This window comes from Ornithorhynchus anatinus, chromosome 19, assembly GCF_004115215.2.
Source record: "Ornithorhynchus anatinus isolate Pmale09 chromosome 19, mOrnAna1.pri.v4, whole genome shotgun sequence".
Lineage (NCBI taxonomy): Eukaryota > Metazoa > Chordata > Mammalia > Monotremata > Ornithorhynchidae > Ornithorhynchus > Ornithorhynchus anatinus.
In genome coordinates this window covers 33,808,174-33,820,451 of record NC_041746.1, presented here as the reverse complement: position 1 = coordinate 33,820,451, position 12,278 = coordinate 33,808,174, and the positions used below count along the sequence as shown (strand labels likewise).

Here is a 12,278-nt window from a genome sequence, read left to right as displayed (position 1 = left end):
TCTTCTCCTGGACTCCTAGTTGCATCAACTTACAAATTCTCTCACTCTTTGCAGCTGCAGTTTTACAGTGTTACCATTCCTGCTACTCTCCAATCATCATCATTACCATCATCATCTTTATGACATTTATTAAGTGCTAACTGTGTACTAAGCACTGGAGTAATCAGACTGGACACAGTCCCTGTCCCATGTGGGGCTTGCAGTCTATTTTAGCTCTATTTTACAAGTGAGGAAACTGAGGCCCAGAGAAGGTAAGTGACTTGCTCAAGGTCACCCAGTAGGCCAGGGGCCAAGTTGGGACTAGAATTAGATCCCAGTCCCCTGCTCTTCTCACTTTTTTTAAGTGGTATTTGTTAAGTGCTTACCATGTGTCAAGCACTGTTCTAAGCCCTGAGGTAGATCCAAGCTAACCAGTTGGGATACAGTCCATGTCCCATATAGGGCTCAGAATTTTAATCCCCATTTCACAGATGAGGTAACTGAGGTACAGAGAAGTTAAGCAATTTGCCCAAGGTCACACAGCAGACAGGCGGCAGAGTGGGATTAGAACCCAGTTTCTCTGACTCCCAGGCCTGTGCTTTTTCTACTAGGCCATGCATTTTCTCTCCCCTTTCCTCACTTGGCCATGCTAAACCCCTCCCTACCTGCCCAAAGCCCATTTTAATCTCCCCCCACAGTGTCTCCTTGACCTCAGGCCCACCAGTCCCTAGACAGACTCCCAGAATCCTTGGCCAGCGGCAACTTGACTGGGCAATTCATTTTCAGGGAGCAGTGGCTTGGAGCTAAAATTCCCCAGACATTTTTTTCAGCTGTTTTGTCTCCCCAAGACACTTGGTTATCTGTTCCAAGTCCCCCCAACCCAAAGAGAAGTGTGGAAGCAAGGCCTACTGGGCAGAGTTTGGGGGTGGGAGTCCGGAGGCCTGGGGCCTCATGCTTGGTCTCTTACTGGCCTGCTGAGTGATCTTGGGCCAGTCCCACTGAACAGACAGGGCCCATTAACTCCTTAGCAGCCCTGCCTTGGTGCTGCTGTCTCTAGGAGGGCACCCAGGAGGCCAGGGGCAGCGGTGGGGCTAGAACCCAGGTCTCTTGATTCCCAGTCCCATGCTCTTACTCCTAGACCAAGGTCCTATGCTTACCTCCTCTCTAGGAGGCTAATTCCATTTCAAAAAGGAGAGGTGAGGCTCTCTTCCAGACTGGTGTAGTAGAAGCATCTGACTTCCTCTCCCCTCTTATCTTGCTCCAGGCCTCCTGAGTACCCACGCAATCTGAGAGTCATATGGTTGGATGTTCCACCACCTGCCTCTAATCACTTCCACCTGCTGCCCCTGGGCCTTTCCCAACCTTGAAGCTGTCCTCAACCCCTTCTCCACCCCAGCCTGGCTGCCCCTGTTGTCTCCTCTCTTCCTCTTCCTCCAGCCCAGGGCAGAAGCAGCAGTCTGAAAAGCAATGGGCTCACCTGTTGATGTTAGTTCACTTACTGGCCACCATTGGGTTTCTTGTTTTGGGAAACAAATGTCCCTTCTGTCATTTCTGAATTCACCGCCAGTTTCAGCTCACAACATTTTGGTTTTGGCTTGATGACATTCGGTTCATACCCAGGTAAGAAATGCTATCCCTCCTTCTCACCCAGCTGCTGTGGGAGAATTTCATGTCAATATGATAGCTATTCACAACATAAATGCATGTATGAATGTAGCCCTTCCACTCCTCTAAAGTTGACTGAGTGCACAATCCTGGGTAACTTTGATAATAGTGGGGGCTTTGGGCCTTGGTTTGGGAACTGATCTCCCAGGGGTAACTTCATTAATGGGAGAAAATCAGTTCTGACTGGTAATGTTCCAAGTTAAGATACAGAGGTCAGGAGCCTGCGATGCCGTTAGCCCATGGCGGCTTGTGGGGTCGTCCCTAGGGAGAATGATTCATTCAGAGTTGTTGGGGAGAGGACAGGGGCACAAAACCAGCACTAATACCCTAACAAAATATTCAGGCCATGTTTCCCCTCTCCTGAAGAATCTCCAGTGGGTTCTCTGCATCAAACAGAAACCCCTTTCCATTGGCTTTAAAGCATTCAGTCACCTTGCCCCCTTCTACCTCACCATACTACTCTCCTATTACAACCCAGTCTTCATACTTTGCTCCTCTAATGCTAACCTTCTCCCTATACCTCTATCTCATCTACCTCGCTACTGACCTCTCGTCCATGTCCTGCCTCTGGCCTGGAATGTCCTCCCTCCTCAAATCTGACAAGTACTCTCCCTGCTTTCAAAGCCTTATTGAAGGCACATCTCCAAATGGCCTTCCCTGACTAAGCTCTCTTTTCCTCTTCTCCCACTCCCTTCTGTGTCACCCTGACTTACTCTCCTAATTCATGCCCCCTCCCAACCTCCCAGCACTAATGTGCTTATCTGTAGTTTATTTATTTATATTAATATCTGTCTCCTCCTCTGGACTGTAAGCTTGTTGTGGGCAGGGAATGTATCGGTTTATTGAAATGTAGTACTCTCCCAAGTGCTTAATACAGTGCTGTGCAAGCAGTAAGCATTCAGTAAATGCAATTGACTAATACACTAGCTTTCTGAGGGAGGGGGAGTGGCATAAATTGGATGGATACATCCTTGAGCCTCAGACAATATTACATCAAGTCCTTGTTGATGACTTCAAACCAGTTCCAGGTTCCTGGCTTCAGCCTGATGAGACTGTGGAAGAGAGGAATTGCATTGTCCTTTCTTTCCACCTTCTGGTGTCTTCAGGATCCACCCACCTCCCACCCATGGGGACCCACTCGCCTCCAGAACCAGCTGTGCTCTGCCCCAACACTCAATCTGGAGTCACAGTGATCAGTCCTCTTCTAAGTCCTTTTGGTTTTCTCCTTTCAGAAATAGTCCCAGTGTAGGGAACACATGTCAGTTGGCATATCACTACTCAGCCCGCATGATGATGTTTTGGCAGGTGTTTAAACAGATCTACTGAGGAAAGGGAAAGACTTGTAAGGCAGCAGAATGTTGGGTATCTCAGACTGATGAGGAAGAGCCCTTAGTTCTCTGAGGCCCAGGAAGGTTCAGTGACTTTCCCAAGGCCGATGGCAGAGCTGGGATCTAATAATAATAGTAATAATTGTGGTATCTGTTAAGCAATTACTATGTGCCAGGCACTGTATTAAGCACTGGGGTGGATAATGATAATGATGATGATGGCATTTATTAAGCGCTTACTATGTACTAATCAATATTCTAAGCTCTGGGGTAGATACAAGATAATGAGGTTGTCCCACATGGGGCTCACAGTCTTAATCCCCGTTTTATTCATTCACTCGATCAAATTTATTGAGCTCTTACTGTGTGCAGGGCACTGTACTAAGCACTTGGAACCTACAATTCGGCAACATATAGAGAAAATTCCTACCCAACAACAGGCTCACAGTCTAGAAGGGAGAGAAAGGCAACAAGAGTGTGGTAACTGAGGCACAGAGAAGTTAAGTAACTTGCCTGAAGTCACAGAGCTGATAAGTGGTGGAGCCGGTATTAGAACCCACAACTTCTGACTCCCAAGCCTGTGCTCTTTCCATGAGGCCACACTGCTTCTCCAGCTTGCTTTGGATACAAGCACATCAGACTGGACAGTCCCTGTGCCATATGGGACTCACAGCCTTAATCCCCATTTTACAGTGAGGTAACTGAGGCACAGAAAAGTGAAGTGACTTGTCCAAGTTTACACAGTAGACAAGTGGTGGAGTTTGAATTAGAACCCATGATCTTCTGACTCCAGATCCAGGCTCTTTCCACTATGCCATGCTACTTCTACGTGCCCAACAGTTGTGACCAATGGATGGGGCCAAGTTGAGATCAGCCCTGTGGGTGTTTAAGCCTCGGCCATCCATGGCTAAGGCGCCCCTAACTCTCCCAGTGCTAGCTGGCATTGCATCAAAAATGACAGACACCTCCTCATAGTGGAGGACCATTCTGTTTTCAGAGGATGAGCTGTTGAGGTCAAGAGACGCATGACTTGGAGGCCATGTAACCCTGGTCCCAACCTGTGACCCTTTGGAAAAGAGGGAAAATTCAGGGGAATCCTTCCTCCCCTTCTTTTCCAATGGTAAAGAAATCTAGCAGTCAGTTGTGTGGGAGGGGCAGAAAAAGACAGAGGTGATTTGGCACCAATTTAATTTAAAAGATAAAAAATGCTTTATTTCCCTCAGGACATGTTCAGCACTTGAATTCCTAAAGCAAAGGAGTTGTCTCCAGTGAGGGGCTGGGGGGGGGGGGGGGGGGAGTCCCCTGTGAAATGTTAAGCTGCCCACTGTGTCTGTGTGTGTGTGTGTGTGTGTGTTTGTGTGTGTAAGCGCGTGTGCACAGCAGGGACCACAGGCCACTGACAACAGAGCAGACAATGGCTAAGCAATGAACATTATATTTAATTTACATTTTGACAATTTGCACATAAATAATGATGTAAACCTGTACGTAAACATAAGATACAGTTTGTTGTTCTAGCAAAGTACAAAGCCGGTTAACTTTGGTCAGTTCTTTCTTTGAGTAGAGAAAAGTAAAACCACTGTTGACTGTTTGCTACATTCACATGTAAAATCCTAAAGGGAGGAGTATTAGGGAGGGAAAACACAGGAAGTAACAATTCTGTTAAAGCTGATGCATAGAAATGACTGTAAAATGTGTATCAAATAAAACACTCGAGGCCAGAGAAAAGGGAAAGTGTATGTGTGTGTGTGTGTGTGTGTGTGTGTCCAGTGATAGAGTAGTGATACTTTGGTTCGCCCTATAGGTCAGCATTATGTTTTTTTGAAACTGCTACATTAACAAAGGTCAGCCTTGCTACATAAAGGAACAGAAATGGACTGTACAGACAACTGTAAGATCCTTCAAAAATCAGCAGGCTGAATTTAGATACTTCCTGGGGCAATTTCAAGTTAGGGGGACAAAAGGCATTCATTAAAGGTGTTCACTGCCCTTGCAAAACCCTGGATTTGAGAAATTATCTGGCTAAAGACTTCTATTTTATAGGAACATAAATAGATGAAAAGATCAGAACTATTCCAGGGTAAAGGATTTGCTGGTGAGAGGAGGGTGTGTGAGGATAGGGGGAGGGTACCCACAGAACTCAGATGGAGCCAAGACTGTATTTAGCCCATTCTTCCCTGCTGGTGCTGGTTTTACCACCTCACCTAGGCGGATGTCTTTCTCCCTCTTCTCTGCAGGTTTTGGGATGGTGAGAGTTGGGCCTGCAGAGAACGAGTCAGCCCGCTGGGAGGGAAGAGAGTCAGGGGCTGGATGTCACTGAGCCACAGTGAGAATCTGGGGAGGAGGTGGAGGTCCGGCCTTTTGAGCTTGAGGTCAGTAGGTGTGACATGGAGTCTGAGAAGATCGGATTTTCACCCTTATGAGAAGTAGGTGGTTACGTGATTTGGCTCACAATTTCAGTGGTATAAATATATATATTACATAGACATATATGGAATCGTGGTATAAATAGATTTATAAATATACATCACTCTTTGCTACACCTTGGATGCCAACACGCTATCTTTGGGCTAAGCAGAACAAAAGATAAAGAGCCAAGCAAGAGTCTATCTTTCCGGGGCCACCTGCTTTTTGTAAAGTAGCAAAGCGTTGGAGAAAACAGCATTTCCTGCAGCACTGGACACACTTGATGAGGTAATTGTTGTTGAACAACTTTGCAATGCCCTTTTCATCTTCAATTAAATTAACCATAAAATGTACAAACACAAATACTGAGGCAAGGTGGCCTTGCACAGAGAAAAAGGTGCTGGGACAGGAGCGCTCACTGCCCACTCCCTCGCAGAGACAACGAAGCAATCGTTACCCGTCTTATTTTCCATGAGGTCTGAGCCTTTCTCTCCTCCCACCCACCGCCTCCCCACAAGGGCACCAGGCACACGTGACTCTGTCCTTTGTCCAGGCAGGTGAGCTGGCCCTAAAACTACTTGTGCTTTGGAAAAAACGGAACCGTGATTTTGGACCTGGCCCTTTTGTTGTTTTCACATTCTCAAGTGAGGCCCCGGGGCGGCCTGGTCCTGGGGCACGCCCCTCCTCCCCCCCACTCTCTCTTGCTAGTCATGTGCCCCCATCCCTGGATCTTCCGAGCTCTCTGGGAGCCCGCGCATTGGACCAAGTCAGTTTGGTGGTGGACACTGGCCCCTTGGCAGGCAGATACAGGAGGTGATGCTCCTTTAAAGGAGGACGAGTAACTCTGCACAACTGATGCTCCCTCCTCCCTTCCAACCCGGGTATAAAACATGGTTCAAGCCTAAAGACCCTAAACTCCCCAGTCATCAACTTTTGGCAACATAAACACCTCATTTTCCAAACCACGTGTATGTAGATCCATTTTGCTTTATGCTTTCCAACCTTAGGGTCTCCTTAAACAGTTGAGCAGAAGTTATCTATAAGGAACAGTCACAAGACACACAAAAAAAATATCAACATTTATACTCAAATTACAATGAATCTTCCAGTCATTGTAAACATTTTCTAATTATTGCTTTTAGAATGATAAATTGCATAATAAATTATGAAGGACTATCATTGCAAAAATAATTCTGTCTAGATGATTGTCTTTGTAAGTGGGGAGGCAAATCAGACATTCCTACACACATATTCAAACACACGCACGCTCAAATATATATATATACGTATTTTATATATATATATAAGTTTATAGTCTTTGCCTCTCGTTTTATGCCCTGAGAATACACTAATTTTGGAGTTCCTTGGTTGAACTGGAGAGAGTTGAGAAGGACTCAAGTGTGAGTCAAGATGGCTGTGCAGCCCTGGAGTTATGGACAAGCGAATTGCTACAGGCACCCTGACTTTCCAAGTCTTAAATTAAAAACAAAACAAAACAAAACAAAAGAGCAAGAGATCACTTTCATTTCCTGAAAGTCCTAAGGGTCCATTGGTTCAACCGTTTCTTGTTTGACCTTTATAGGTAAGAGAGGTAGTGGGTGGACGTGAGGCAGCTTCAGAAGGGCCGGGTCAGGTGACTCATAGATGCGGCAGGCTGAGGAGAGCAGGCCGTTTCCCAGGTTCCTTTGCAAGGAGGCCTTGAGGCCAGCCCCATCCCCCTCTCTCCGTAAGGAGGCCAGGATTTCTTTCTCCACCATGGCGGTCGTGTCGATGTCGTCCTCCACATCCTCCAGCCGGTCGGCACTGTCGCTGATGTCGAACTTCTCGATCTCCTCATTGACGCGGGTCAGGTCGTCCACGGACATGCCACTGGCCGGGGCCGCCGGGCAGTTCCCCTTAAGGTGGACCTTGAGACTGCACAGGTGGATGTAGCTCTTGTGGCACTGGGCACACTTGTGTGGCCGCTCACGGGTGTGCAGGCGCTTGTGGAGTTTCAGGTGCACGAACTGCGTGAACTTGGCTGGGCAGAGCTTGCACTGGTATGGCTTCTCCCCCGAGTGGAGCCGGAGGTGGGTCTTCAGGTTGCTGGTGCTGCTGAAGCGCTTGTGACACACCTGCGGGGCGGGAGGGAGGTGGAAACAGGAAGTGCAGGAAGAAGTTAAGAATGGTCATGGGGCAGGGCAGGGCGGAACTCCGCAGAGCAATTTGGGAGGTAAGCAGGCTCCCGCTGGCTGTAGTCAACAGGCTCACGTGGGCCTCTAACCCAGCAGGGGCGTGCTCCCCCTCCCTGCCTGCCCCTTCTCTCTCCCGCCCACGGGTCCCAGGTTTAGCCCTCGGGCCCCCAGCAAAAAGCAACGAGGGACTGCAGCTCCCATTCCGCCGGTAGCTGAGCTCAGCAACCCAGCAGCAGGGTGGGGAGGGGACAAGATCCGATGCCCCAGGACCTACCCACCTGACACTCGTGGGGCTTTTCTCCCGTGTGCACCAGGTAATGCTTCTGCAGATGGGCCAGCTGTGTGAAACCTTTGTTGCACGTTTGACACTTGAAGGGCCGCTCTCCGCTGTGCACTCTGAGGTGGACCTAGGAAGCAACAGGATGGTGAGCTGCTTGGGCGAGCAGGATTCACCACCATGACCCCGCCTGGGAGTGTGACCTACATCCACAGGAGCTGCCAGGAGCTCCCTGGCTCTTACTCAATGGGGCCCTGCCCACAGGAGGCACCCAGCACGGCGCCCAATAAATTCCACTGCCGATGAGGCCATTTACGATGCATCTGGGATCAACTCTCTGGGCAGATTCCTTCAGCTTTTTTAAAGAGCTGGAACCAACCAAAAATAATTTGCCCTGGAAATCTAGCCAAGGTGTTGTTTTCCTCAGCTACTGGCCATAGTGAAAGCTGGGAGAAGTCTAATTGCGAAACTCTAGGAGACCGATGTCAGTGCTTATTTGCCCGCCACCCCCCCCCAGCACTCCCCTCAAACAAGGCCCTCTCTTCTTCCTCAAAACCTCTCTCTCCCCCCTTCCAAAGCCCAGTACCATGGTTGTCCCCTTCCTACTACCCCCAAGACAGTGGCCTACTTAGTCCTGGACCTACCTTCAGGTTGGAGAGTTGGCCAAAGGTCTTGGAGCAAACATTGCACTCGTACTTGATCTTTCCATTCTGCTTCTTTAGTGGGTAGGGGAGCGTTTTATAGCCACTCATGTTCCTCTTGTTCTTTATGAGATTCATGGCTTCTTCACTGCTGGAGGCGGCCAGCTCGGCTGAGGTAGCTTTGGGTTGCGCCAGGTGCTCGGCCGTGGCGGCAGTGGCGGCAGTGGGGGAGCCGCCGGTGGGGCTGCAGGGTGGGTCCTTCATGCTGGGGGCGACCCCTGTGATGGAGAAGGCACTGCGGGGAGCCGGGATCAGGAAGTCCCTGGGGTGGTCGGGCTGCCGCAGTCTGTGAGCCCCATCTGAGGGCAGCGAGCTCGGGAGGCCCCCTGAGCCCAGCACGTGCCCAGGCAGGCCGCCGCCACCCCCCAGCAGGCCACCGTACACGGGATAGAGCCGCGGGAAGAGATTGAAATTGTTGATGCCATTGATATTGTTCACAGCGCTCAGGGAGTTTGAACTCACCCCGTACGGGGGTAACAGGAACTTGGGGTAGTGAGCGTTGTAGGAGGGGATGAAAGCAGGAGGGAGATGCCCTGGGGGTCCGTAGCCGGGGTAAGACCCCAGCCCTTCCGCGCTGTAAGGTGCGCCGACAAAAGGGTAGGGTTCTCGGTGCTCTTGAGTGACGGCAGCCAGAGGGGAGAGGCTGTGGCCCGGGCTGCCGTGTGGGCTGGAGTTCTTTATGCTTTGGTCCGGGCTGCTTCTGGCAGAGGGGCTCGGGGTGGTGGAGGAGGGGATGGGCGAATGGGTCAGGTAGGTGGGCCTGTCCATCCCGTAGGCCAGAGAAGCCTTCAGATAGTCTTCCGGCCCAGGAGCTCGGAGCGGGTAGACCACCCGGGGATAGAAGGGCCTTTCTGGGCTGCACTTCTTTCTCAGGTCGTCGGAGTCTCTGTCTGGGGTAGCGGGTGAAATGTTGAAGCGGAATAAGTCCTTCCCTTTGGAGTGGCTAGAGTCGGTTTTCAGGATTTCTCTCACACTGTGTTCTCTCTTGGGGGCACTCTTTGGGCGCAGCTCATTTTTCTCACTGCCTTGCTGCTTTGGGCGAACGTCGGTTTGAGCTGCCGAGGGAGAAGGGAAAGACCAGTTATGTGACGTGGTACCGTAGAGGGTGTCTTTCCCAGACCCTTCCTAGATAGGAGAAGGGGGCTCGATGGGAGGTCAAGGACGATGGAGGTAGGCCGGGCCACAATCCATCTCCTGACACCATCTGCAGGCTGGACAAGCTTCACTCTGACTCTCTACCCCATTTCATCCTCACCAAAACTGGGAAATTACCCGGGCCGACCACCATTGCAGCGATGAAGAAATTCTGACCTAATTACGTTCCGTCCTGCACTTGAACGATTAGCCTCTATTAAAACAGCGTGGAAAAATACCACGGGGGCGATAAGCTAATTGAAAAAGATCACTTTGAGGTGCACAGTTCAGAGAGAGGAAATTCGTGTGCACACAGTGAGCGAGATGTGTCAGATTAAGACTCATTTCAAATAGTATCAGTCATCAATTTTCATCTCGATTCTTTTTTAATATGAATTTGATTAAGCCCCATGTAAACGGCCTACACAGAACAGATGGATTAGTAATCTGAAGAAAAGTGTGTTTTTTCCCCCCGATTTGTTGACAATTTAAAAATTAAATCCAAAACTTTCGCCTTTCGAAACCAGGCTCCCGGAAAGAGTGTCCGTCCCCACAACCTATATAAGCATGGCACATTCACCGAGGTCAGTGACATAGACTCTAGAAAGTCTCAGAATCTGGTTTGTTCTGACCGGGGCTCTGGGGGTCCCTGGAGGTCCCTCTGCCCAGGAACTCTGCATTGTTCTGAGGAGTTAAGATTGAGATTCCCCTCCCCACATCCCCAAACCAAACAAACAAAGGTTTAAGCTCACAAGGCTCCTTTAGGAGTTGAAGGGAGAGTTTTCTCAGACCAGTTCATTGGAGTTTGGAAATTTGACTGGATTGGGTGTAGTTTATAGGCTCTTGGGACTACACAGCTTTAAGAAGAACAGACCAGAACTCTAAATACTTTAGTTGTCCTTGTGCCCCTAATAGACCAGAATCCTAGATCTCAGAATGAGTAGCTCAACTCACCAGGCCCAAGAATTTCACCTCTGCTCAGTTAGGAGGTCTCTGAGAGAATGTTATCTTAGTCCAGCTTTTATCAGCTGCTCTCCACCAGCTAGCATCCCAAGAATAAACACCGGAGTGTGACACAATAAGGAAGGAGACCGAATAGGGAGTATTGATAGAAAGCTTGGGGAGGGAGAGGGGTTTCTGAAGCCACTAGACAAAAATAAATATCACCTTATCAGGCCACTATCAGTCTTTCAGTATGGCCCAGAAGGCAGGAAGTTCAAATTGTCACTTTTGTTTTTCAAAGCTACAAAGGTAGCAGGAGAAGGGGAGGCCACAGTGAACTGAACTAGAAAGGGAAGCCCTCTCCCAGCTCCAGGATTGGGTTTGCCAGAGAAGTCCCAGGGCTTGTGTGCATCAGTGCCTGAGGCAAGAGATGGCTCCCCAAACAGGTCCTGCTTTCTTCTCTCCCAACTGCTCTCTATCCTCATTTAGATTAAGCCCACCATCCTGGCTTTCAGAACTGGACTCTTTGCAGTTACGCTTCCAAAGTCCAAGCAGCTAACAGGGGTCAGCTCTGAAAGAAGACACAGGGCACCTTTCCCCACCTCAGGCTTATTTGGGCCAGGTTTATGAGCCCATTCATACCAGCCGGGCAGATTTATTTCTTGCCATCTAATAACACATGGACTGCTCTCAAACTAGTTTCCACACCCTGAGAAGGAAAAACCTGTTGGAAATCTTTGTCGGTTCATTTCAGGGGCTTAAGGAGCCATGAGAGGAATGGACAAGGTACGTGTTGACACAAAGTACGATTTTCCTGCTCAATAACTGATAATCAGTGGTATTCTTTGAGTGCAGAGCACTGTATTGAGCCCTTGGAAGAGCACAAAATGGGGGTGATCATTAACAGGGATGCTGGTCACTGCAGGAATATCTACCTGAAGTACATTATGCAGAAGCCAAAATACATTTTATAGTAAAATGATCAAAACAGGTATTTAGAAATAATTTCTTTAGGCTATTATAGCAAAATTGTAGGGCTGGGAGAGGATGTTTGATTCTGAAATAGGGATAAAGGGGAAAGGTTTTGAATTCTGATATTTTATTGAAAGGAGAGAATTCAGAAGTGTGCTTTTGAGTGGTCCTTTTCCACCACCAGCTGAAAAATGAATGTCATTTCTAACTAATTCTCCATCCCAGTATCAGCTTGGGTAAGCATTAAAAAAAAGGAAAGAAAAAGCCCAAGAAATGTTTTTTCTTCAACTTAAAAAATGGGTGTAGGTGGAGAGAGTCATTTCAAGAGTGAAAAGCTCCTCAAGACCCAGAGTGGGTTAATTGTGCCGATTCACATTTTCGGTCTATATTAAGAGCCTCCAAGACGAGAAGGAAAAGAACCTAGAAGTTCTGAAGTAGGCAAAACAACGCGTGCTTTCAACTGAAACCGAGAAAGCTGACTAACATTTAGAAGTCTAGAATTTGGTCATCTGTTTTCTAGATGGGTCTAATGCAACAGAATCCTTCCCCCTCCAAAAAAAAAAATAATTAAACTTTGAAAGAGAGCCCAAGGACCTTCTGAGAAGTAAACAACATACAGGCTATTTGCTCACTCTGTCCTAAAAATCAAGCCCCTCAATTTCTGCTTAACTTCAAACTCTGCTTCTAAACTTAAACTGTC

The 12,278-nt window shown here is 48.6% G+C and overlaps 1 protein-coding gene across 2 annotated transcripts in view; it reads right to left on the bottom strand.

Annotated features, from left to right (window-relative positions):
• Positions 1-4,337: 4,337 nt before the first annotated feature.
• PRDM1 (PR/SET domain 1) overlaps positions 4,338-12,278 on the bottom strand; it is a 112,428-nt gene continuing 104,487 nt past the window's right edge. For both annotated transcript variants that reach the window (XM_029047706.2, XM_001505383.5), the window contains exons 5-7: positions 8,474-9,585; positions 7,831-7,959; positions 4,338-7,492 (exon numbers count right to left, since the gene is read on the bottom strand). In XM_029047706.2, coding sequence (XP_028903539.1) covers positions 6,917-7,492; positions 7,831-7,959; positions 8,474-9,585 — 1,817 coding nt within the window. In that variant the 3' untranslated portion in view covers positions 4,338-6,916. The remainder of the gene's footprint in view (positions 7,493-7,830; positions 7,960-8,473; positions 9,586-12,278) is intronic.